Source organism: Synchiropus splendidus, chromosome 17 (assembly GCF_027744825.2).
Source record: "Synchiropus splendidus isolate RoL2022-P1 chromosome 17, RoL_Sspl_1.0, whole genome shotgun sequence".
NCBI classification, from domain to species: domain Eukaryota; kingdom Metazoa; phylum Chordata; class Actinopteri; order Syngnathiformes; family Callionymidae; genus Synchiropus; species Synchiropus splendidus.
Genome location: NC_071350.1, coordinates 20,503,353 through 20,528,994, shown reverse-complemented (window position 1 = coordinate 20,528,994; position 25,642 = coordinate 20,503,353). Strand labels below are relative to the sequence as shown.

General features: G+C 52.6%; 3 protein-coding genes across 15 annotated transcripts; 2 read left to right on the top strand and 1 right to left on the bottom strand.

The window, feature by feature from the left end:
• Window positions 1–107: 107 nt before the first annotated feature.
• slc46a3 (solute carrier family 46 member 3) lies at window positions 108–4,803 on the bottom strand. The gene is made up of 6 exons (XM_053847428.1): window positions 4,695–4,803; window positions 4,356–4,551; window positions 2,975–3,847; window positions 2,570–2,653; window positions 2,348–2,504; window positions 108–952 (listed from the first exon to the last, which is right to left on the bottom strand). Exons 2-6 carry the CDS (start codon window positions 4,543–4,545, stop codon window positions 829–831), a joined length of 1,428 nt encoding a protein of 475 aa, XP_053703403.1. The 5' UTR covers window positions 4,546–4,551; window positions 4,695–4,803; the 3' UTR covers window positions 108–828.
• A 107-nt stretch (window positions 4,804–4,910) lies between these two features.
• On the top strand, window positions 4,911–21,912 carry synj1 (synaptojanin 1). Of its 12 annotated transcripts, XM_053847427.1 has the most exons (33): window positions 4,913–5,162; window positions 6,144–6,302; window positions 6,464–6,550; window positions 7,326–7,593; window positions 7,746–7,971; window positions 8,240–8,323; window positions 8,883–8,903; window positions 10,018–10,079; window positions 10,935–11,031; window positions 11,119–11,294; window positions 11,369–11,450; window positions 11,562–11,714; window positions 13,042–13,207; window positions 13,712–13,735; window positions 14,071–14,262; window positions 14,414–14,498; window positions 14,572–14,712; window positions 14,786–14,978; window positions 15,037–15,195; window positions 15,274–15,430; window positions 15,514–15,640; window positions 15,760–15,972; window positions 16,047–16,125; window positions 16,200–16,365; window positions 16,430–16,612; window positions 17,228–17,359; window positions 17,689–17,727; window positions 18,388–18,429; window positions 18,675–18,718; window positions 18,822–19,005; window positions 19,065–19,255; window positions 19,354–19,377; window positions 20,196–20,342. In XM_053847427.1, exons 2-32 carry the CDS (start codon window positions 6,179–6,181, stop codon window positions 19,372–19,374), a joined length of 3,918 nt encoding a protein of 1,305 aa, XP_053703402.1. In that variant the 5' UTR covers window positions 4,913–5,162; window positions 6,144–6,178; the 3' UTR covers window positions 19,375–19,377; window positions 20,196–20,342. The 12 variants fall into 12 exon arrangements, with proteins under 12 accessions (XP_053703390.1, XP_053703392.1, XP_053703395.1 ...); XM_053847415.1 differs by lacking the exon at window positions 19,354–19,377 and having other exon boundaries at window positions 4,911–5,162; window positions 20,196–21,911; XM_053847417.1 differs by lacking the exon at window positions 19,354–19,377 and having other exon boundaries at window positions 4,911–5,162; window positions 13,051–13,207; window positions 20,196–21,910.
• Window positions 21,913–21,931: 19 nt separating this feature from the next.
• Window positions 21,932–25,642, top strand: cfap298 (cilia and flagella associated protein 298). Of its 2 annotated transcripts, none has more exons than XM_053847430.1 (8): window positions 21,932–22,028; window positions 23,087–23,238; window positions 23,315–23,482; window positions 23,587–23,654; window positions 23,722–23,880; window positions 23,945–24,076; window positions 24,662–24,757; window positions 24,825–25,642. In XM_053847430.1, the coding sequence occupies exons 2-8, from the start codon at window positions 23,100–23,102 to the stop codon at window positions 24,936–24,938; spliced, it is 876 nt and encodes a 291-aa protein (XP_053703405.1). In that variant the 5' UTR covers window positions 21,932–22,028; window positions 23,087–23,099; the 3' UTR covers window positions 24,939–25,642. The 2 variants fall into 2 exon arrangements, with proteins under 2 accessions (XP_053703405.1, XP_053703404.1); XM_053847429.1 differs by lacking the exon at window positions 21,932–22,028 and adding an exon at window positions 22,661–22,889 and having other exon boundaries at window positions 24,825–25,623.

Below are 25,642 nucleotides of genomic sequence, written 5' to 3'. Positions count from 1 at the left end.
GGGCCATGCAAGCGGGCCGCACTGGGGGGTCGACCTTGTCGGGCAGGGCTCCAGTCTTCTGACCGCACATGAGAACGGAGCCTGAACCGTCTCAGGAGACACCACTGAGGCCCGGGTCACGCGGGACGCGACCGGAAGCACGTGATGCCGGCAGAGCCGCCACCTCGCGTGTGACCAGAGAAACGGCGAGTCAAGGCGCCGCTGATTGACATGAGCGAAGCATATCTTTGACAATCCGGCGTGAATGTGACCACGTGACGTCGCGGCAGACGCCTGGACTTGAACCGAGTCCTCAGGAAGAACTCGGCTCCCCTTGCTTGAATTGAAACACCGAGAGCGCCACCTCGCGGACGCTGACAGACTTGCATCTGTGGGACAGAATCATGACAAATCCGTCATCGCGATGATCGTCCTGTCGAGGCAGCAAGTCACGGACGGACACGCGAGAGGAGCCCGCTGTGGGGACAAAGCCTGTTTCTTGTTTGGCTGACACAAAAGGAAGAACGGTGGATGACTATAGGAGGTTCGCCCCCCGCACGTTACACACTCCCGTGCACACACAACTGACTGAAGAGAGCGGGGCTTCACTATTGTCTTCTGATAGAATCAAACAAATCTTTGGCTTTCACACATCATCAAAGTCACACAGGTTTTCACTGCTGGACCGAAGGGACAAATCGCTGCTCTCCATGACGTCTCCTGTGGCTCCCGTCAGTCGTCGCATCTCCAACGCTCTCGCTTCAATTCCCTGTTCAAAACCACAGAGCAGGACGTGGGCATGGTGACCTTCCCGGCCGTCCGAGTGGAAGTGAAGCTCCCGCGGCTGTTTCACGGGTGCTGGCTGAGGAGAGGGCTGTTGTCGTTGTGGTCTGCGCTGGGGTCCGCCTCCTCACACAGACATTCTGGTTCTTTGTTCTCTTGGGCAACGTCCACTCCGATGACACTCACCACTCTGGGGGAAAAGATGAAAGTCAGGACGGCTCACCTCCATCAGCCTGGGCCCTGGCTGCAGCGGCCCTGGGCCAGATTCCACACCACAACTGGATGAGTCAGAGACGGAGCTTGACATGTGTCTCACCGTGACCGAAAGTTTAGGAGCGTGTTTCTAGCCTTTTCTCTCCGGCCGCCATCGGCACTGGTTCTCGCTCACATGGTTTCACGTGTCTGAGTTTGGTTGCTGCTATTCTTCACCCAAACGTGACGGCCTTGTGATGCCAACGCCCAGTTCGTTATCCCCTTGTTTTCAGAGCATGTGAGTGACTTCCAAACCGCACCCTCCCTGGACATGTTGAGAGTGTGGCAGAAATCTGGCGCTTCTGAAAGACAGTTCCTCTTGAAACCATGAAGCCACGTGTGGCTCTGGCAGGAACCCGAGGGCGCCGCGCTGCAGCGGGTTGTTGGGCCAGCGTTCCTGCGCCTCTCTTCCCTCCACGCTACGGCGGCTGGCCCAGCAGGGTGAAGGACCCTTGTGCCATTAAACTTGACAAGCCTCTCTCTCCTTCAAGTGAGCATGACAGGGCGCCGTGTCAGCAGAAAGGCTCCAAGCCCTTTCAGTTCCTGCACTTCTGTGGTTATTGTTGCTTCAGCGCTTGGCCTCCAGTCTGCAAGTCACATTGCTACACCGGGTCCAGCATGATTTTACAGCCTACACTCACTGAAGTACCAAGTTTACAGGCCCCCCGTTGTCTGGCTAGTTTCAGCGTAGGTTGCTGAGGCTAGCACGACATAAGTGAGGGGAGACTAAAGGGAACCGGATCCAAACGAAAAGAAAGAACAAGCCACTTTGTTTGGTTGTGACAGTCAACCTTCTGCTCCAGCAGTCATTACAAGCAACTCGCCGGTGGCTCTCTGACTTGTGGTTTCTACTCCAATGGCTTCTGTGTGACCAACTTCAGAGCGACGCAGCGTGAGCGGACTCGGACCAGGAGAGACAGCTGAGTCCGACCTGGGCGGCAGTGCTCTGACATCATGGCTGGGTAACTGGCACGGCTCATGCAGGTGAGGATGAAATGTGCTGATGCACTTTTCGATCATTTGACCCTCACCATTCATGACGGAGGCACCACAGTCGGCCGCCCATGCTTCGCCTCGTGGTGCGAGAAGCAATACGCCGACTGCCTCACAGGCCCAGCCAGGTAAAGCTGAGGATCCATCTCACACATGTGGTGGAGATACACTTCTTTTCACATCAAACCCGAGGGGCCTAAAACACCCCCTGGTTTGGAAGACTGAGGCGCAGTGGCCCATCCCTTTTTGACCTTTGACCCACCGAGTACAAATGAAGCCCACTTCCTTCCCCGACAGTCTCTACTGCAGCGTGTGACAGACGCCACAAAATCAAGCTCACCCCAGGAGAAGCAAGGGAACGACACACAGTCCTGCCGACAGCAGGAAGATGAATCCAGGGAAGAAGGAAACGGTTGCAGCATACACACTGTTGAACACCGCTGCCGACACGTTGGTCATCAAACTCTCCAAAAAGGACAAGCAGGCAAACAAGGCACCTGCCAGAGCCAGAAGGAGAGTCAGAGAGAGTTTCTCAGGAACAAGCGGCTCCACACTCACTGACCCTGCTCAGACTTGGAGATGATTTTGGACGTCATGGAGCGGAGCACTGGGAAGGGCATGATGGACAGTAGCATTGGTGCACGAGCTGCAATAAAAGCAGGAAAGCCATTACAGCGCTGGGAGTGTGGCACTTCACTGCCGTCTGAACAACTTAATAGTCACAATTACGCTCCTGTCCAACACAAGCAGAGCCATAAAACACACTTTACAACACGTGTAGACTTTCTAAGCACATTGTCAAACGGTAGAGACGAAAGAGCCCGCACCAAATCTCAGGCTTAAATCAGTGTTCTTTGGTTCAGAAATCAATTGCATGAATAAAATCTCACTCGACCTTTGCTGACTTGCTTTATTTTTGTGTGCATGATGGAAGAAGGAAGGAAGGTTGAGTGAGTGAATTTCTTACCCAGAAAGACGAGGAAGGTTGTGTCAGAGAAGGCCAGCAGGACCATGCCTGCCACCACGGAGAGGATGCCCAGGAGGACGATGAGCAGCTGTGGCGTCCCACAGTAGGTCAGCACTGTCACTCCAGCAAAACTGGTGAGGAACACTGTGGTGGACAGCGCTGAGCCGTAGCCAATCAAAATTTCAGTCCAGCAAAGGGGTTTGTCCAGCTCGTAGAGGGTCAATAAGGAGATCCCACCCACATAAGCAAAGGAAAAACTGGCAAAAATGAGAATGAGGAGGATCAAGACGCTTCTGCTTTTGCTGTTGGCTCCTGCAAACATGAGGTAGATGCCATACAGCACCTGCTTGGTGGGCGAGGGCTGCTCAGCGACAGCAGCTGCCTCAGCAGCGGGAATGTTTACCGTCTCGTCCAGGAAGAACACTGCGTACGCGAGGTTTAAGCACTGACACAGGGCGGAGGCCACGAAGGGCCAGTTGAAGCCTGCGGCTCTCAGGAAGTAGCCAGTTGATATGGCCGCCACTCCGGACAACATCCCTATCATCATATCCAGGCCAGCCATGCGCATGGTTTTCTGCTTGCTGTCATGACACAAGTCTGCCACATAAGCAAAGCACCCCCCAAGAAAGGTACCCAGGCCCCCGAACAGAGAGCTCAGCAGCGAGGAGCCAATCAGGAGGTAAATGTTGAGCTCAAAGAAAGAAACGGCCAGGAAGCTCAGGGTGTAAATCAAGGTGCCGATCAGAGGCAGGACGATGGTGACCTTGCGTCCTCCACGGTCGCTGTAGGACACCAGCACCAGCGTGACCACCAGTGATGGGATGGTGGAGAAGAGCTCGGTGTAAAGGGAGAACAGCGACGCTTGTCTCTGCACTTCCTGACAAAACAAACGAGAGCTCATGAGGAAGGGGACCATGTGCAGGTGCCGGTCCCACCATGGGTCACAGAGAAACGAAACCTTCAGTGGAAACCCCAAAATAGCTTTGCAGCTGCAGCGCCACTTTCGGCCGCTCGCCGGCAGATTAGATGACACCGCCTTTATCACAGGAGCAAATCAGAAAACGAGGGACGCCATGTCAGCTCATGTTTTCTTACGGATGGGACCGTTTTGGTGTTTCTGTTTTGGCTGAGATTGTGTCCCGAGACAACGAGCGAGACGGATCATCATTTAAATATACACATATAGAGATATTCCAGACTATGTTTCCAGCTTCTGCAGGGACACTACTCCTCTCATGAGTCAAGTCATTTTTGGATTTTCTTTTGTGTGTTGAATCATTTGTGCCTGATGAGCTGAAGCGAAGATAGACTTGGGTCTTGTGCTTAATTCTACTACTTGACAGTCAACACACCGTGTGTCACACGACGAAACATCTGGCACTTGCCTCATAGTGGCTGGAGTTGTTGTTGTTTGACAGGCATCGGGAGGCGTTTCCAGAGATGGGATATGTTGTGTTTGTCAGCTGCTGCCACAGTCTGCGATACACGTATTGTTGTACCAGAGGGTAGATCAGGAAGCTGGAGAAGGCGTACACGGCCACCAAGGGCTCCACCAGGCGCACGCGCTTCATAGTCGCCTGCAATGAAGACGGGATCGCATGAGTCCTGGGTGTCCGCGTAGACTTCACTTTAGCAGGCGTGGGAAAGCCTCCTGGCCACAGAGCAGGGTCGATTCCAGCGGAAAAAGTAAGAGAAAGGCCGACAAGAAAAGGCAGGTTACCTGTGGGCTGAATTCCGAGCGTCAGCTGAAAGGGTCCAGTGGACAGGAGAAGCTCCTCAGAGAGACGGAGCGCGCACAAGGATGACCCTCCGCATCAGTTGTTATGAGCCAGTCGGATGTTGTTATGAAACACTAAGCCCCGCCTTTTACCGCAGGCGATTGGACGGTTTTATCTCCAGAAAAGGCCAATTCGGCCGAGCGGGTGTCACTCAAAACAGACGGGAAGCGTGCCGATCCGTTGTATTAAGTCACCATTACAATCGTAACATAACGTCGGTTTCTCAAAGTTCAAGTTGCCTCTATCATTTGAAAGCAGGCCCTCTGGTGCCGAGGACATTTTAAGAGTTAGTCATGTGTAGAGGGCACAGGTGGGCGGGGTCTCTGCGTCGGAATGTACCATTCTTCCGCGGAGGCGCACCGCCGGCCAGGACTGTGTTGTGACAGCGGAGCTGCAGCCCCGGCGACAGGGTGAGTGTCCGGCTGCACTGTCGCCACACTGCGGCGTGTAGACCGACAGAAGCGCGGCGAATCGTCTTAAGAATATCAGCCGGGACCAACGGGCGGTTTCCGAAGCAGACAGCAGCTCGTTGTCCCGGATGTGCAGGTAGCTCTCCATCCAAATGCCCGAGCTAACGAGCGCTACAGGCAGCTAGCATCGCGCAGGCTTCACCTCCCGTCTTCATCCGTGCCTGTTTGGCGTTTAGCGTTCGACCGAGACCGCGAGAGGACAGTTGCGGCGGCGTTGCCAAGTCGTGACTGTGCGTGTCACAGTGGACCGTGTTTCAGTTCCTCGGCCTAACGTTCGCCGTGGACGGCGCTGCTGTTCATAATCTCCCTCGATAATCGCTTGGACATGAATTTACTCCTCTGTCTCCGCGTTGTTTGTTTTTTATTTTTTACTGCCACTGCTGTGCACAAAATAAAAAATATAAAAACAATCGTCTGCATTTTAATGTGCGGCCTTTATCGGAATGTTTTAGTCGTTTGTTTATGCGATTGTTCGGACTTATTGACGAGTGTTTTGTATATATATATATATATATATATATATATATATATATGTGTATATGAGTGCATGTTTGTGCATGTGTACTGCCTTTTCTACCTTTCGCTCTCCACCTCATCGGGCTTGATAATAGCCATCTTTGCGAACCCAGATGGACCGAGTGTTATTACAAGGCTGCACAGTCATGTCCTCGTTGCTGTGTTGTGAGATCGACCAAAATGAGAATAGAGGCAGTCGAATGTAACCGTCAGCTTCACTTCTGCCAGTGAGCGTTTGGACACAACTGCACCTGCTCGGTTTGCTTTTTTGAATCGATTGAGCTGCTGCTGGGATGTGCTCGTGATGACATGAGAGCTGTTGTGTGTTACCCACTGGTTACATGTGTATGTATATATATATATATATAATTACTGACTCTCCCTGGTCTCGCATGTCTTTTTCAGGTTATAACGTCCAGCTATTTTCACTCGGATCCGCAATGGCCTTCAGCAAAGGTTATCGCATTTACCACAAGCTTGACCCACCCCCCTACAGTGTCATTGTGGAAACGAGGGCCAGAGAAGAATGCCTCATGTTTGAGTCGGGGGCTGTTGCCGTTCTGTGTAAGCCTCTGAGATTTACTCCATCATGAGAAGTGATTTGGTCGAGTGCTCACTGTCTGTTTGCAAATCAATTGTTTTTAACTGAACACTTTGTAAATTGCTGTTTTATGTTTTAAACAGTTGTTGTTGTTGTTTTTTTTTGCCATTTTCTTGTCTTGTAGCGGCAGCTGAAAAAGAAGCCATCAGAAACACGTATACAAAGATCGTTGATGCATATGGAATCCTGGGAGTCCTCAGACTCAACCTTGGTATGGAATGACACTGTGTTTTTCATTTTTGCTCCCTGGCTTATTTTCCTTCCGTTGGCGTTTGTCTTGAAACCACAGTGTTGATGCGTTCTCATAAGCTGCTTTCTTCTGCCCTCCGTGTGACCTTGTAGCGTCTCGCTATCGCTACATGTGAGAATGTAAGGGAGGAGGATCTTGCCCGCTAAAATGCTTGTACAGCAGATTGTATGATAGAGTTCTTGAGTCTTGTAATTATTTCGTCAACTTTTATGGTGTTTACTTGATATTTAATGTCACTTGTCCTTGGTTCTGTCTTTATTAGCTCACCATCCTGATCCAAATCATTGAATAATATATGAATCAATAAATGGAGTAAAACATTTCAAATTGTCTCTAGTGTAAATGTACACTAAATTGTCCTTCACCAAACCTTATCTCTTGGTTTGCGTTTGTCTGAAATTCATTTTCGTGTTCGCGTTAACGTGTTCATCAGCATCACCATTGAACCAATATTTATCTCGTTTTTTTTGTGTGATTTCAGTTTAACTTAACACTACACATCTGCCTAAATTCTCCTTAACAGAGAAGCTCACTAGAAATTGTGCCAGCGCCCTGTTTATGCCTCTGCTTGCTCTTGTCCACTTCTATAATGTAGGGAAGTTGAAATTGGATCTCGGTCTTATTCTTATTATGTTGCTTTTGAAGTGTGGCATCGATACGACTGTTTGCCAGTAAAGTGCATGAGTCCATGAGTGATGTGTGCTCGCATGAATTCATTCCGATGTTCTTGCTTTAGGTGACTCCATGCTCCACAGTCTGGTGGTGGTGACAGGTTGCAGTTCGGTGGGGAAAGTGCAGGAGTCTGAGGTATTCAGAGTCACACAGACAGACTTCATATCGCTCAATAATGACCCAGCTGATGAAGAGCGGATTGCTGAAGTGAGAAAAGTCCTCAATTCCGGACACTTTTACTTTGCCTGGTCCTCGTCTGGGATCAGCATGGACCTGAGTCTGAATGCTCATCGTAGGATCCTGGAAGACACGACAGATAACCGATTCTTTTGGTAAGCTCACTGAAGTAGAACCTAGTTTGAGGGCAAATGAATGTGCAGATTTGAGCTCCATGCTTCCGCTGCACTTCCCGTATTGGATCACTTCTCTCGAGTTTCAGACTTGACAGTTTTCTTTCTGTGCTTGCTGTCTGATAACTCTCTAGGAACCAGTCTTTGCATCTTCACCTCAAACACTACGGCGTGAACTGCGACGACTGGCTTCTCCGGCTGATGTGTGGAGGCGTGGAGATCAGAACAATATATGCGGGTCACAAACAGGCCAAGGCCTGCATTTTCTCTCGCCTCAGTTCTGAGCGTGCCGGCACACGGTTCAATGTCCGAGGAACCAATGACGACGGACAGGTTGCCAACTTTGTGGAAACAGAACAGGTGACGTGCTTTTCTCACTCCCCAATGAAATCAAGCCCTTTGTTTTGTGGTGCTATGTTGCTGGGCTTCTGTTAGTTTCCCAAGGCCTTGCATTGACCAGTGACCTTCTGCAACAGCCTATTTAGATACACGTATTGATTGGTGTTCAGGCTTCTGTGTGTTGCTTCCAGTCTTCAAGAGTCTTGGCTATCACATGATGCACACACACGCACTGCTCACGATGTAGTTGCACCTCATTCTTTTTACTGACGGTGTCATGCTTGAACAGGTGATTTTTCTGGATGACAAGGTGTCATCCTTCATTCAGATCCGTGGGTCGATCCCTCTTTTCTGGGAACAGCCAGGAATCCAGGTAACGTCAACACGCCACATTTTCATCACATCAACTCATCAAACCATTCTTCAAAGGTGTGATCAGTAATCAGGAGAAGCCACAACCGCTTGTGCAGACTGTGTTAACCCCATATGTGAATGTGTGCATTTGCTCTTCCTCGTTTTAACACGTTTCACTCACGCTGTGTTCAGAAAAAAACATTTAAGGGTTTGTTGTTGCACCTGAATGAGAATCGGCACCCTAATGGACTGGATGAGAACCCCCATCTGGTATTCTGCTTTTTTTTGCTATGCTTTGCCAGGAGAAGGCGTGTGGAGGGGGTTCTCTTGTGGTCGTGCTTTTCTCCTCCTCTCAGTCGAGTGTTCTGTGCAGTGCTGCAGACCAGCAGACAAACTCCTGCGCTCCCACATTTGAAAACCTGACTGCAGATCTGCAGATGGAGCTCTTCAGCCAGGATTGTTTGGTGCACATCAACTACATTCGCTGCCAGTGTCCTGACACTGCACAGAGACTGGGCGTGGAGGAGGTTGATGTTAGCGACAGCGGTTGGTAAAGGGCGTTTTTCTGTTTTCCTCAGCTCCCAGACATCTTTGGTCAGGTGAGAATCTGGTCTGAAAACATCCTCCAGCCACTTCCCCCGTTACCCAGCCTGCTTGTACGAGGAATTGGACAAGTGGGAACTGACCAGAAAGTGTCGTGGCTTCATACCTAACCGTATCAGTCACCTCTGTGAGGATTAGCATTGACGTGCAGGGAGGCGTTGGGGCTTGTTTTCAGACCAAACTTGAGTTCTTCCGCATTTTAAAGCGCTTAGAATCCCTCAGTTAATGATTGGCTTCCTTTTGCCCCCCAAAGTCATCTTCCCTTGAGTTGGATACTAAGTTTAAAATGTTAGTTGGCTGTTTAAATCCTAAGATGATGGATCTGACATGACGTTTAGTCATCAAAATCTTGCAGTGTCTCAGTAAAGGTGGGCATAAGAGTCAAGTAATGCTCAGACAACACGTGTCATTTTGTGTGAGGTCTGATGGGTGTAACCTTAGCCCTTCAGACGCCATGTCAGGAAAGCTTAAAAATGAATAGCCCAGAGCGACATGGCATCGGATACAGGAAGAGGTGTGGAAATGACACCATTGTGCTGAGTGATGTAGCAAATGAGCAAAAGAAATGACATTCTGAAGATCAGTGCAGGTCAAAGGAGCGATACTGACAGGAGATCCCGCAGAAGAGCGTGGACAATAAGTGACTGACTGACTGCGCTGTATCTTGGAGATGGTTGGCAGGATGCAATGCACTTCTGGTGCTGCCTTCTAAACACCACCACCTTCCATACACTGAACTGAGAGGGTGCGTGGACATGTACAAGGGAGGCAGTCCGATGCCCCTGGGCTGTACATTCGCTCGCTCATTCCGAGTATGTCCACAGTATATTTGGGATTCGGGAGTCAGGCTTTAATTAAACGTTCATCTCCAGTTGCTGCAGACTTGTGCTTCTCAGTAGACCATGTTCCCTCTGAGCTGTCCCTGTGTTGCTGTCCTCACGTGCCATTCTTCTTTCTCTTCTGCTGCCTTGAAGCTCTTGCTTTTTACAACTCAAACTCTGTCCTAGAGCCATTCTTCATTGTCAGGGTCTCTGGTCATCCTCAACATGCGTATTTGTGACACTAAACATTAAAGTGAAACAAGTTCTGACCCCCCTCTCTTCGCTGCAGGTCGGCTCTCATCGGGTCAAACTCTCCAGGGGGTTTGAGGCAAATGCCCCGGCGTTTGAAAGGTAACGCACCCACGTGCTGCTCTGTTATCTCTTCTGGGCCAGACTGGGCCCCTCCTCCTCACTGTCGGAGGAGGCGGTGTTAATTGAAGTGTGTCCTCTCTAGAACATTGATCTTAGCCTCTGATTCACGTGCTCCTTCACACTGAGAGGCTCTGTGCAGCACAGGCACCTCACTGACTTTCTCTAGAAGGCCGTCCTCTTCGGTGTGCGGAGGTGCCGCTGGAATTTGCTTCCTCCCGGTTGTCTGGCTCACAGTGATGAGGCTCTCACCATTAGAGCTTCTGATGATTTCCACTCACACAGCCACACCTGACGCCACAGTTGCTCCTCAGTGCTTCAGGACAGATACAGTGCACCGTGGTTGTGACTGACTAAATGGTCGTGTTCTTTTGAAGGGATTGTAGCGCGGTCACGATTCCCACCAAAACGCACATCTACAGTCCTCTAGTCCAGTAGCTCTTGACCCAGCTCACTTGCCCCTCACATCTGTGGAGGGGCTTTCATAAAGCGTTGACATAAGATGAGCTCAATTGTCTTCTACTAGAAGATGATCCCTTTATATTGAGCTTAGCAGATGGGTTTGGATGGAATGCCGTGTTGTCCAGTACTGGTCCGCTGCAGCAAGAGCTGTCAGTAGATTGAAAGAAAGAAATATAAATAAATTTTTCAGTGTTGTTCAGTTGCACTCCGGCTGAGGGTGGTGAACTGAGCAGCTGAGTCGGGCTGGGCCAGTGTGTCCAGTCATACTGTGGCTCGAATTCAGAGAACGCAGATGGGATTTTTCAGTTGTTGTGGTGCATAGTGACGTTTATTTCCGTCTCACGCTACATGTTGACTTGTGCTGGTGTTTTCCAGGCACTTCACTGCTCTGCGGAGGTTGTACGGCAAACAGGTGATCATCAACCTGCTCGGGAGCAAAGAGGGGGAGCACATGCTGAGCAAGGCTTTTCAGGTGAGTCACACCTGCATTTTCCTCCTAGTTCTTTCACTTCACACCTGTTTCCCCCTTCAATTCTGTCCTCCCCTTTCCCCCTCCCAGAGTCACTTGAAGGCTTCGGAGCATGCAGCAGCTGTAAAAATGGTCAACTTTGATTATCACCAAAATGTCAAGGGCGGTAAAGCCGACAAACTGCACAGCATCCTCAAACCTCAGCTCAGCAAATTCACAGAGGAGTGTGGATTCTTCTCCTACACCGGAGAGAGTGGCATCGCCAGGTCAGATGGTTAAAAGCAACAAGGTCTTGACCTTCAAATGTGCGCAGGTGCTCACCACTTGTCTGTCGACGCAGGACTCAAGGAGGCACCATTAGGACCAACTGTTTGGACTGTTTAGACAGAACCAATAGTGTCCAGGCGTTCTTTGCACTTGAGGTTTGTCACTTTGAAGCAGTCATTTATATGGATAGTGATGTACGTGTTGGCAGTTCTTTCCTTTGATTAATCTTTATTACCTCTCAGCTCATTGACTCGATCATTCTTTAGATGCTGCCAAAGCAGTTGGAGGAAATGGGCCTGACTGAGAAGCCACAGCTTGTGGCCCGCTTCCAGGAGGTATTCAGGACCATGTGGTCTGCAAATGGAGATTCCGTCAGTAAGATCTACGCCGGTACTGGCGCGCTTGATGGCAAGGCCAAGGTGAGGCTGAAACACTTGGAGCAACACTCATGACCTGACTTCCTTGTCCACCTGTGCTGTCTCGGTTGTCCTCGCTAACCACTTGTTTTATGTCAGTGTGATTGATCGCTGTGTGGCCTGTAGTTCATATCGCCGTGTGAATTGGACTAGATGGTGAATGTAAAAGCTCATTTTGCCAAAAACTAGCCCTAACCCATCACTGCTCGCGTCCTGAGTGCCATGACGTATGAGACAGGCCATGATCCTGGCCATGTTGTGAATGTGTGCAGATTGAGTCGCCAGTCACAGGCACACACGTGATAATGACTGGAAAACAGGAGATGGTCTTGCTGTGCTGGCTCCTTCAAACGTTCATCAATGGAGAAGCTCACGCCTTAGTTTTGACTTTTTCTCTGGCTCCCTCATGTGACATCAGCAGACAACTGCACCGCGGGGTGGAACTCCATGTTATTTAGAGTTCAAACACATTCAAAACAGCATCAGAATCAAGTTTATTGCCCTGCTCAGTGAGGATCCCACCAACTAGGAAAGTGCTTTGGACTACAGTGTCTGATGGTCTGATAGCATCAAGCCTCAGCAGAGCACCACTGCCGTCCGACTGTGATTGAAATGCAAGGTCTTGCCTTCAGCTGACTCATTATCATGTGATAACCAATCAAAGTCCATTGCTGATGTGGCGTCCATGTAAATGGACTCAACGTGTTGCCACTTGTTTGGGAGTCTGTGAGGACAAAAAGTCAGGCAAAAACCTCCGACCCCGTCGAACCCCTGAGAAGAGTTGACGTCATTATTCATCATGTTGCTGCAGCTGCTCCACCTTGACCAGTAGGGAAGCGCCAGCATGTGAGTGTTACCATCACTAATGTGGTGTAAACACGACGAAACTAAAGTCAACCTGCTGTGAACTGATGAATTTCTGTGTGGAATACTGGAACGTGTGCTTCACCTTTCTGAACTCTTGTGTGCTGTTTCTTTCTGCCCTCCTCGGGACCCCTCTACCTGTGTGGTAAGTTTGGAGCAACTTGCTTTACTTTGTGGAAACAGATGATTTTATTGCCTTGCTTTAAAATCAATATGACAATCCACCATCTTGTTCTTCCTTTTGTTTTCTTTGTGTACGCTTGTATGTGCAATTGAACTGTGGAGTCGTAGGTTCACATGAATCATGCAGAAGGTCACTTTAATGAAATGGCATCACCACGTTTGCTTCACGACACGTGTCATAATATGAGAAACATCACCACCTAAGCTTAGATCCCTTTTGCCCTGATTATGACTTACCCGTTTTTAGTAAATCCTCTTCCTCTTTTGTGTTTGGTTTTTGTAGGCGGGAAAGCTTAAAGACGGCGCTCGGTCTGTGACGAGGACGATCCAAAACAACTTCTTCGACAGTTCTAAACAGGAAGCCATTGATATTCTGCGTCTGGGCTCCACGCTGAACAGCGACCTGGCTGACAAAGCACGGGCTTTGCTCACCACCTCCAGTCTCTATGGTAATTTCTCTATTGCCCTGAGGCAACAGCATGTACACTCAGTTAGTATGTAGGATGAGCGAAAAGGTCTTCAGGTGGTGGTCCGTTGGCCTTCCTTGTGCACATCAGGCCAATTCATGAGCCACACGTTTGTATTCCTCATCGGAGAATGAAGCGTCACACACCGCTCGCCCAGAACTACAGCCGTAATGGACGGGAGGTGCCAGGACCACATTGGTTGGGATGTGCTCAGGAAGTGTGCGGGATTCACTTGTGTGGTGGCCATTTTCTGCATTTGAGCAGATGCCGTTTATCTGCGTGAAATCTATGCAAGTCTTTGTACTTGAGGCCCCTGGTCTGTAAAGCTGCCGTGCAACCCCATGTCAGTTTTGTGTTGTCCCACTTCCACCTCATGGCCAGAAGGAGGGGCTGTGTCTCAGTTGATTGACTTTTCCAAATCCATGATGAACTGCTGCTCTGGTTAACTTTCCCTTCTCTTCCTTCTCTCCTTGCTTGCAATCTTAGTCACTGAGCCCGTCTTGCAGTCAGGTACAGTAACTGGCGACTGAATGGATCCTCTCATGTCCCCTGAAATCACTGTTTGTCTCTTTGTTTTCTTTGCTTTGCTTTGTTTCATTTATAATTTAAAGTCGATTTTGGTTTCCATTTTTCGTGACACATGTGAAGTGAGTAATGGAGCAGACCACGAGCAAGTCTTCAGGAAGGATCTAGTTTCTCCCTGTACATTCACTAAGAAGCATATACCAGAGCAATCATTTTGACATCTCACCGTCCGTCTTCTGTCGTGGTTGTTCCTCTTCGTTAGCATTTCCACACTCACACACAGTGTGAGTTATTGAAGCTTTATCTTCTCCGGCTTGCAGCCTCCCCGAGAGTCCTGCTTGGAATGTGCCAGAACTTCCATAAATACACTCGGCCCAAACAGATCCGAGTTTGTGTCGGCACCTGGAATGTCAACGGAGGTAAACAGTTCCGGAGCATTGCCTTCCGCAACCAGACTCTCAATGATTGGCTGCTGGACGCTCCAGTGAAGGCAGGGCTCCCTGAGTTCCAGGGTACGTTCTTGTTTCTTCTTCTTCTTCTTCCACATGTATCCCATGAAAACAAACACGCAGATCTATCTTGGAGATAAAATTCTAACTATGGCTAATCTAATCGTACTGTTTCCCCTCGTGCTTTTGTTTGTTGTGTGTTCTGTTTGTACAGGCACTAAAGGCGGCCCAATTGATATCTTTGCCATTGGATTTGAAGAAATGGTGGAACTGAATGCAGGAAATATCGTCAGTGCCAGGTTTGTGTACGCTTTATCCGGATGAGTGAGAACACACGTGCTAATGGGATTTCTCTCAACCTTTTCATTCAAGCACTACAAACCAGAAACTGTGGGCCGCTGAGCTTCAGAAGAACATTTCGCGCGACCACAAGTATGTGCTGCTGGCTTCAGAGCAGCTGGTCGGCGTCTGTCTTTTCGTTTTCATTCGTCCTCAGCACGCGCCCTTCATCAGGTGTGGCTCTGTTTCACATCAACATTCTTTTTAGTCCTCTGAATCTCTAAAAGACGCTCTCTTTCTTTTCCAGAGATGTTGCAGTAGACACAGTCAAAACCGGAATGGGCGGAGCTACTGGCAATAAAGGTGGCGTGGCCATTCGCCTTCTCTTCCATACCACTAGCATCTGCTTCGTGTGCTCCCACTTTGCCGCTGGCCAGTCACAAGTGAAGGAGCGGAATGACGACTACAATGAGATCACCCGCAAACTCAGCTTTCCCATGGTACTGACAATGGCAGCGTTTCCCCAAACACTCTGTCACTCACCGCTCTGTCCTTCAGGGTCGTCTGTTGTACTCCCACGACTACGTGTTCTGGTGTGGAGACTTCAACTACCGGATCAACCTGCCCAATGAGGAAGTGAAAGAGCTGATCAGGCAGCAGAACTGGGACGCCTTGACAGCCGGGGACCAGCTGGTGGAGCAGAAGAATAACGGCTTGGTATGTGCTCTTCCACGCTCTGTCGCGCGTGTATCCATTGGTCGTGACTGAAGAAAGTTAGGTGGACAACATTCACAGGTTTTCCGAGGCTTCGTGGAGGGAAAGTTGGATTTCGCACCAACCTACAAGTATGACCTCTTCTCAGAGGACTACGACACCAGCGAGAAGTGTCGCACACCGGCGTGGACTGACCGCATTCTGTGGAAGAGGAGGAAGTGGAACTTTGATAAAACAGGTGGGGTGCAGTGTCTGTCAGTCCTTTCTGAATGAGTCTGCTTTGATAAAACAGGGGACACTTTGTTTGGTTCTGTCCTTCAGCGGAAGAGATGAATGTTGTTGGAGCAGCCTCCAAAGCTGGCGAGTCTGAGGAAGATCCAGACCATGCATGGAGCCCAGGAACTCTGAAGTATTACGGCAGGGCAGAGCTCAAGACCTCGGACCACAGGTGCGTTTCTGTGGCCATCTCAAGCCGGCGCCACTCAGAGCCCTGTCTCCGCTTCTCTCGGATGGAACCGGAAGGTCGATGCATGATGGATCTCCAACCTGTCTCACTTGTGCGTCCAGGCCTGTTGTGGCAGTCATTGATGTGGACATCCTGGAGGTGGACCCAGAAGCCCGGCACCAGGTTTACAAGGACGTCATCGCCTTGCAGGGGCCTCCAGACGGCACCGTGCTGGTGTCCCTCTGCTCCTCTGGTCCCGACGACTACTTTGATGATGCGCTTATTGATGAGCTGTTGGATAAGTTTGCTAACTTTGGAGAAGTCATCCTCATTAGGTGTGGCAAACAGCGTCGGCCAGCGTTCCAAGCTAGCCGTAGAAGTGACGCCCTCACTGTCTCCATGTGTGCAGGTTTGTTGAGGAGAAGATGTGGGTGACCTTCCTGGAGGGGTATTCTGCGCTGGCTGCCTTGTCCCTCAGTGCTTCCACTGTAGGCTGTCACCGGTGCCGTGTTGGCTGGTGAGGCAGCACTGGCGCTCACTCTGTCTCTGGATGGCCCGGCAGGTTCTGGGCAAGGTGATCGACATCCGTCTGAAGAGTCCCGGCTGGATTAAGAGTCTGGAGGAGGAGATGAGTGTGGAGAGGATCTGCGGGAGCATCCCCACCTCCGCCAGCTCCACTCTGCTTGCTGAGGATGCCGACATGGGGGACGACGATTACGATATGGAAGGTGAGAGCCAGGAACCAACTGATGAATGAAGAAGTCCCAACTGTCGCACTTCTCGGTGAACCAGGCGAAGTGGACGAGGAGCTTGAAGAAATCCTTCCTCAACACCTCCAGCCGGGCGCTGGATCGGGGCCTGGAACCTCGCCCCTGCCCTCCCCCCGCAGCAGCCCCTGCCCCTCGCCGACCCACGGTGAGCCTGCAGCTCCCAGCAGGCCCAGTAGGTCCACTCCACCGGCCCGTCCCACCCAAGGTACCAGGCACCTCCTGCTCTTCCTCCGAGTGTTCTGTGCTCCTGTTGCACTTGTAAGACACAGTAGCAGATCTCAGTCCACAGCCCAATGTTAGTGAGGATGAGGGCTGACGCCATGTCCGATGTTCTCTTCAGGCTTATCCTGGTTACAGATGTCACGGCAACCGTATTTTCACGTTGTCAATGAAGATGGAAATAAGACTTTATTCATGCTGCGTGTTTCCTCTCCACGTACCGAAGGAGAGGAAACACTGTGAACTCCATTGCTGTCAGACGTGAACTAGAAGAAAATGAAGACCTGCCACTGTCCCTTGTCATGTGGCCAAACCTTCAGGGTGATGAGGACAGGTTTCACAGATGCTCGAGCAGCTAGAGCACCAACTGCAGTGAGTTGACTGCCGCGTAAATGAGCACTGTGCCCACAGCGAAGAAGTGTCGCCGTCAGTGTTGTCCGCACAATACACTCATCTGCATTTTCAACATATTGATCATTCCATTTTTGTAATCACGATTATCGAGGCGGTTCCTTTCATGTCTCTGCCTTCCTGTTTGACTGCTGCCATTTATTCACCAAAGAAAGATCCTTGTTCTAACGTCCTGCTTGCCTCATCATAGGTTTGCCTCTGGACCTCCAGCCAGGTGCCCCGACATCATCTCTGGGCCTTGAACCCAAACGCCCACCCCCCCCTCGTCCAAATGCACCCCCGGCCAGACCTGCGCCCCCCCAGCGGCCACCACCCCCGTCAGGTGCGCTTTCCACTGTGTCAGAAGACGTTGGTGGGGTCGAGTGAGAGGAGGTCATGTGACGAGTGAGGGGAGGTCATGTGACGAGTGAGGGGAGGTCATGTGACGAGTGAGGGGAGGTCATGTGACGAGTGAGGGGAGGTCATGTGACGAGTGAGGGGAGGTCATGTGACGAGTGAGGGGAGATCGATCATGTGACGAGTGAGGGGAGATCGATCATGTGACGAGTGAGGGGAGATTGATCATGTGACGAGTGAGGGGAGGTCATGTGACGAGTGAGGGGAGGTCCTGCAGTATGAGCTGCTAACGTTCCTCCTGTCTGACTCTTGAAGGAGGAGGGAGCCCCATGCCTGGGCGAAAGTTCTCTGGAGGTATATAAGTGTTCCTGATCCGCGCGCTGCTTCACCTGCTGGGCTTCTCTGGCAGAAACCTTCTGTCACAGTCGCCCTGATGGTTCATTAGTCTGAGCTTGTGCTTCTTCTGTGTGGAACACAGTTCTAGAGTGTGTGTCTCTCACAGGTGTTGTGAGCCTTTTCATCCCTTAGTTGTGTTGTGACTGGCATCTGCTGATGAGGTTGCCTTTGGTCGACTTGTTATGACTTGAACAGTCGACCTGTAACTGATTTTGAAATGTCATTTCCTTCTTGAACTGGAAGACTGTTGCGAGTGTCGCAGCCCTCTGTCCCACAGGAGGAGCAGTGAAGGTAAGCACTCTTCGCCGTGTCTCCATGGGATCACCCTGGATGTTCTGAGCTCTGGCCTCCTGGAGTCCCTTTGTGTTGGACTGTGTCGCCCGTGGAGTGGAAGTCAAACGCCTGTCATCCATGTCAGTCTGGGCATCGATGTTCCAGCTGTAGACTGGTGGTGACTAGTGTTGGTTAGTCGGTTAGTCCCCTGCCATAGTTGTTGGAACCCTCGGGTTCTGTTGAGGAGGTGGTCCTCATGACGCTGCTTATTCCAGCTGGCTCCCATTTCTCACCGTGCACGGCGATGTTTCACCTCGATATTTTGCCTGTGTTTGTGCTGCAAAGGATCAAAGAGTCCTGCTCTGTCACGGCCTGATTCTGCTGCGGGTGAGTATCTCCAGTGTGTGTGCGGAGCCCAGGGTCTCGCTGGTAGGTTTGAGTGTGACCCGGACTCATCAGGAGTGGCCCCCTCAACTGGACCACCTGCTCTGTGACTTGAAAATCCCAGCTCAGCTTTGTGTGTCTGAATGTGGTGAGATACGGCGCCACCTTCACTCCGGCAGGACGTGCGCTGCCCTCTGCTCCGATTGGTCCCACTGAAGCCATCCGCCAACCAAAGCTCTCCTTCACAGGTCGTGGCTCTGGACCCCCGGGACCTGCAGGTGCCTCTCGCCCGGTAAGTCTCCAGCCCTGGATACTGATGTCTGAGGTTTGCGCTCAGAGGTGCGACCGGCGGGTTCTGATCTGTGCTTCTGTGTGTGTGCGTGTGGGCTGGACAGAACATCCCCCCCAGGGCTGGTGTCATCAGCATGCCTCCTCAGTCTCGCCCCACTCCTCCGTCTCATCCTGGAGCACCCAGACCCGCCCCGGAGCTTCACCCCGGAGCGCCGCGCCCCGTCCCAGACTCTCACCCCGGAGCGCCGCGCCCCATCCCGGCCAAGCCCGGTGACCCGCCACCCATGGGTGAGGAGATGCAGGATGTTGCTGCCTCACGGTCCTCATGTGTTCACCTCCTCCCTCAGGAGCCGCCGTGAGGCCTCAGGCCCCGCCCTCCACGCAGCCGCTGCCGGCGCCGCTGCAGCCCACTCTGGCCGCTCCTCTCCAGCCTCAGCCGGCCCCCACGCCGGGGCTGTCCTCCCCCAAACCTCCGCCCCGCTCTCGCTCCTCTCACGCTCTGCCGCCTGAGGCTGCCAGGTCTGAGAGCGCCGCTCAGGTCAGTGGCGCCCCCTGCTGAAGCCACTGTTGCTTGGCTCGCTGTACCACTCTCTCCCTGCTTTTCTCTCTCTGACACCTTTGTCTTTCTCTCGCAAGCCGGAGAAGCCCTCAGGGTGAAAGGTACTCGTCCAACAGCCGTCTCATGCACCACGTCCAGCCACTTCATGCGCTTCACTTCCTTCTCCTCCTCACTTCTTAGTCCATTTTATTTCTGTTGTCCACTCACAGTGTCAAGTGGCTCCTTTTTCCACTGTGGGCTCCAGTCCACATTGGAAAAATGTCTCTGGTCCTGTCTTGTGAGCTCCTACGCTTCATGTTCATCCCAGTCGCTGCAGTTGTGTCTGTGTGTGTGTCTGTGTGTGTGTCTGTGTGTGTGTGTGTGTGTGTGTCTGTATGTGTGTGTATGTGAGTGTGAAAGTGTGTGTGTGTGAGTGAGGTGTGTGTGTGTATGAGTGAGTGTGAAAGTGTGAGTGAGTGTGTGTGTGTCTGTGTGTGTGTGTCTGTGTGTGTGTGTCTGTGTGTGTGTGTGTGTGTGTCTGTATGTGTGTGTATGTGAGTGTGAAAGTGTGTGTGTGTGTGAGTGAGTGAGTGTGTGTGTGTGTGAGTGAGTGTGAAAGTGTGTATGAGTGAGTGTGAAAGTGTGTATGAGTGAGTGTGCGTGTGTGTGTGTCTGTGTGTGTGTGTCTGTGTGTGTCTGTGTGCGTGTGTGTCTGTGTGCGTGTGTGTGTCTGTGTGTGTGTGTGCGTGCGTGTGTGTCTGTGTGCATCTGTGTGCGTGCGTGCGTGTGTGTCTGTGTGCATCAGTGTGTGTGTGTGTGTGTGTGCGTGCGTGAGGCAGCTCCACAGAGCGACTGTCAAAGCCACAGCTCTGTTGATCCACTGGTGACTCGCCGTCCTCTGTCTCCATCTTCATGTCTCTTTCCCTCTGTGTCCTGCCAGACCAACGGACTGAACGGAGTCAGAGAAGCACAACGGACGTTCCACCCCTCCCACCGCTCTGACTCCTCCTCTTCATCGCTCCCCTGGAAAACCACTCAGTCCCTGACCAGAGGCTCCTCACTGAGGGCTCCGCCCCCTGTTCCGCTGACCCTCCCCTGCTCGGCGCCGGAGCCTTCCTCCTCCTCCTCCCGGGCCTCGGCGTCGTGCCTGCTCCCGCCTCCTCCGGCGCTGCCCAGGAGCCGCTCGCAGGAGGCGCTGCGAGCTTCTTCGCCCAGTCTCTTCCAGCTCCAGCCTCTTCCTGCTCGACCCAGCAGCACCAACCCCTTCCTCGGGCCGACGGCGGCGGCAGCGGCGCCGCAGCAGTCCAGGACAGACGTCCCCAGGAGCTTGGCTGCCTTCCCTCAGCCCCTGGTCCCCCTCCCTGCTGCGGCTCCGCCCCTCCAGCCTCAGCAGGCAGCCGCTCCTCTCAAGCCCTTCAGTCCTCCGCCTCTCTCTGTGCCCCAGCCCTGGGTCACCTTCGACGATGACCTGGACTTCCTGCCCAGGACCCCGACACAAGTCCCTCAGAATCCAGGTGCCCCGGAGCCAGACTGGCTGTGGTCCCTGGGATCCCTCCCTCCCCCTGTCCCCAGCAGAACTGCTCCCAGTGAGGGCCAGCTTCCAGGAGGCGTCTCCCCCTGGGATTCCACCGAGAGATAGGAGGCGCTGCAGACGCGCAGACCTCCGTGTGTGTGTGTGTGTGTGTGTAACAGAGTATTGAAGGTCGTGCTTCAACTCACTTCTGTGTTTGGCTCAGTTTTGCTGCCTGTGTCTGCAGCACATCAGTGCAGCACCCCTCCGCACCTCTCACGCTCCCCCGGGGCTCTCGTCCTGCGAGGCTCACTTTCGCTTTCCCTCCCCCCAGGCTATGCACTGAAGAGGACTGGACCCGTCACCAGTCTGTGACTGAGCAGTGAGTGAGTGAGTGAGTGATGTGTTTGTGCCCCATGTTCTGTCAGGAATGTATTTTCTGTTGCAACATATCCTGCTCTGTACGTCGTGTGCTCTGTATCAAGCTCCTGGGGAGCAGTGGTGACGGCCGTGTGCGAGAGAGCGCGCGAGTACACCGTGTCCTTGAAGGTGAGGTGTGGTGCCTGATGTGAGCGTGGACAGTTCCTTCCTGCAGGTCGTCTGTTCCTCTGTCTGGCAGGTCACAGTCACGTGACCTGACAGATGACAAGTGCAAGTGTGTCTGTTGAAAGGATTCCAAACAGGAGCCGTGTATTCAGCCATAGTGTGAATTCTGTGTGTGAAACGGGACTGAAGTTTGATGTTACACTGACCATTCCAGCCGTGCATGTGTGTGTGTGTGTGTGTGTGTGCGGGTTTAGCAGTGTTTCCAGTGCTGTTACTGTCGGAGGTGAAGAGGTCACAGAGGGAACGGGTCCCAGCCTGAGCTGAGAACCTTGGCTCCATCACCTCCTCCGTGTGTGACGTGGCTACTGTATCTGCATCACTGTCAGTAGGTGACTAGCCAGCTGCGCTTGGTGTCATGAAGACTGTGTGTGAGTGAGACTATAGCCCTCGTAGTGAATCAGTGTTCTCAAGTGAAGCATCCAAGCGGTCCATAGTTGAAGGGTGCACACTGGGCTGCCAGTGTGTCGGTGTTGTGTGTGTGCAAAATAAACGTGTCCAAGGTGGACCTTTGTCTTGTGCTGTGGCTTCGGTGGAAGAACCAACATCTGTCTTGGACACAGGCTGATGACAATGCTGGACTCTCCACTGTGCGGACTGGACCACCAACAACCGACCAAGTCCTGTTGACGATCGGAAACGCACAGGCACTAGATGGCAGTAGGTTCTCATGTCCCTTTGTGTTCCGTTACAATTGAAGCAGAGAAGAAGAAGCCTGGCTGTTGGCAGACGATGGTACTGTCACTGCCCTATTTGCTTCTTCATCCCGTTTTGCTTCCAGGGCTCAGGCTTATGACGTCATTTCCTGTCCGCGTGCGCACATTGGTATTTCAAGACGTCATTTCCTGAGTATTACCTGAGACCGCGTAGGCAAGATAGAACACTGCATGCAAATTGCACAGAAAGATCCAATTATTTCATCTGAAATCTTGTTAAAATATCCGAATTGTTGAAAACAAGTCAAATGTAGTGACATATATATATAAAATAAGGTTAAAATACAGTTAATACGTCGGCGTAGTACTTCCACTATGCCGTTAGGCGTGGCGTAATGACGTTGCTAATTTTTTTCTAATCTATGTGTCAAGCAGCGACACCACCCATGTGCGCATGTGGACAGGAAATGACGTCTTGACATACCAACGTGCATGCGGACTGCACACTGGTATTTCATCAAGAGAAGCAGACTTTGAATTACTAAAGTACTACGCCGACGTATTAACTGTACTTTAACCTTATTTATATATATATATATATATATCACTAGATTTGACTTGTTTTCAACAATTCGGATATTTTAACAAGATTTCAGATGAAATAATTGGATCTTTTTGCATGCAGTTTTCTATTTTGCCTACGAGGTCTCAGTTAATATGAGTATATACTCTAGGAAATGACGTCCTGAAATACCAATGTGCGCATGCGGACAGGAAAAAGCCTGAGCCCCGGAAGCCAAACGGGATGAAGAAGCAAATAGGGCAGTGACGCTGCCCACAGCGGCTTGTGTTTTTAAAGCAGCAGGTAAGTGAGAGTGCTGTTCTCTGCGCTGGCGCCGTGTTCCGCCCACATGTGCTAGCGAGACGAGTTTAGCGAGGCGCTAATGCCCAGTCACGGTGGTTGGTGGGAGGCGTCTGTTGCCATGGTTACTGTGTTGACGGGCCAGCGGCTGCTCTCTGGGCTGTTGTGTGACCTCACTGTGTCCGGCGTGGTTCTTCCAGGCAGAGCTCAAAGATGGTGCAGCTGCACGTGAAGCGTGGCGACGAGAGCCAGTTCCTGCTCAACACCAGCGTCGACGTTCCTTTGGAGGATCTGATCCAGCAGGTCGCGGCCGTCTACAATGGCCGGCTCAAAGTGGAGCGGATCTGTGGAGGTGAGGGTCTCGTGCGTGCGTGCGTGCGTGCGTGCGGCTGCTGCCACGCCACTGACGCCGTGTTTCTGCGCGGCAGAGATGACGGAGCTGGCAGATCACGGCGTGGCGCTCCCACCGAACATGCAGGGTCTGGCCGAGGAGCAGATCCTGGAGCTGAAGCTGAGAGACGACTGGCAGGATCAGTGTGTCCCCAGCGGAGGGGCGGAGCCTCACAAGGACGAGGTCGGCAGGAGGAACGGACACGGTGAGAGTCGATGCTCCTCCCTCACTCACACCAACAACATTCCAGAAGTGCCGAGTCGCGGCTGTGTCTGTTGGCGCTCCTGTGAGAAGGACCTTGTGTTTCAGCTCCCAACGCTCAGATGAAACAGGTGATCAGGAGGACGGTGGAGGAGGCCAAGGCGCTGGTCTCAAAAGTGAGTGTCCGCCCGCACGCCGGCGCCCTTCACCGAGGTCAAAAGACCCACTCTGTTCTCCGCTCAGAGACAAGTCGAAGCTGGTGTCAGCGTCACTATGGAGACGGTGAGGGAAGCTCTGGACCTGCTCCGAGGCGCCACCATGATCGTGTACCCCATGGGACTCCCGCCTCATGACCCCATCCGGATGGAGTTGGAGGACCGCCAGGACTTGTCAGGAACTCAGGTACAGCCAGCGGAGGCTCCCCGCCTCAGATGGAGGCCTGAAGCCCACCAGCCTCTGTGGTCAGGCCTCTCTGCAGGTGATCACCCAGGACCAGTGCCAGCTGTGGTGGGCCGCCAGAGAGCTGCAGGGAGGGAGGAAGCTGCACCACTACGTGGGGAAGAACGAGAAGACCAAGCTGGTCGTCAAGATCCAAAAGGTGACGCCCACGCCACTCCTGTCTCATCACACTGTTGGGGGAGGAGCAAACCAGCGCTGGCCTGGTGCCAGGAAGAGGAGAGGAGGGGTGGGGGAGTGGGAGGAGCACGAGAGAGGAGGAGGAGGAAAGGAGAGGAGGAGACGGGAGAGGAGAGGAGAGAGAGGAGGAGGAGAGGAGGAGGAGGAGAGGAGAGGAGAGGAGGAGAGGAGAGGAGGAGAGAGAGAGGAGGAGGAGAGGAGGAGGAGGAGAGGAGAGGAGAGGAGGAGAGGAGAGGAGAGGAGGAGGAGAGGAGAGGAGAGGAGGAGAGGAGAGGAGGAGGAGGAGGAGGAGAGGAGAGGAGAGGAGAGGAGAGGAGAGGAGGAGTGGGGGAGTGGGAGGAGCACGAGAGAGGAGGGGGGAGCAAACCAGCACTGACATGGTGTGGACGTGGAGCGTTGGGGTGACGTCACAACTGAGAGGAAGGAGAGAGGATGATGAGGAGCAGGAGGAGGATGATGATGGCGGCCAGTCACCGGGGAAAGCGGCCTGGAGGCGGGGTGTGGCGCGGCCAGTGACGGAGGCCTCTTCTGCTGCTCTTCCCTGCAGAAAGGGCAGGGGGCGCCGGCCAGGGAGCCACTGGTCACAGAGGAGCAGCAGAAGCAGATGATGCTTCAGTACCACAGACGGCAGGAGGAACTCAAGGTGAGCGCTGGGTGAAGAGGCTGCCGCAGGTCACTCTCACACTCGTCTCGTTGTCTGCTCCGTCCAGAAGCTGGAGGCGGCGGACGACGACCACAGTTACCTGGACTCGCAGTGGTCGGATCGACAGGCGCTGAAGAGGCAGTTCCAGGGCCTCACCGACATCAAGTGGGGACCCCGGTGAAGAGGGTGGCACACACTCGCCCCTCCCAGTGACGTGCAGGAGAGCTGCGGCGCCAACGCCTACCACGCCATGTTGAACCCTGTGGCTCAGGAACGGCTGAGCGAGTGCCGCTGCTCTGACTCGTGTCGCCGCTCTGACTCGTGTCGCCGGAAAACCTTCCGAATAAAACGCAGCCCAACATGTCTGTGAGCAGCCTGTCGCGGATTCCACCACCAGGTTCGTCTGGACGGAGGAGTGGGTGCTTCCTGTGGAGGCGGAGCCAGGAAGGGAGGGTGGTGCGAGGAGGACACACTCGCTGCCCGGACTGTCTCAGTCTCAGACACTGGTGACCCAGGGGGTGGGGGGCTCCTGGGTCTCTGGCTCTCTCTCTCACACACACACACGCAATGTGGGGGACATTGTGAGGCTTCTCCTGGCCGTCACCCTTTCCCCAGCCTCTCCCCCCCTGAACCTGAGCCTTCAAAACACATGGGTGAACAGGACTCTGAGTCAGTCACTCAGTTGTTTTGAAGTCTTCATCCTTAAGTTGAGGTTTGGACCTGTGGGGACCGGCAAAAGGTCCCCAGGAGGATAGTGTGTGGTCAGAAACTGGTCCCCCCGAGGCAGTGTAAACAAGCCCCCGCACGCATGTCACAGGTCCCCCAGTAAAAGATGGAGACGGTGAAACAGCAGCTGGAGCTGTGGCCAGTCGCTGAGTGACCCAG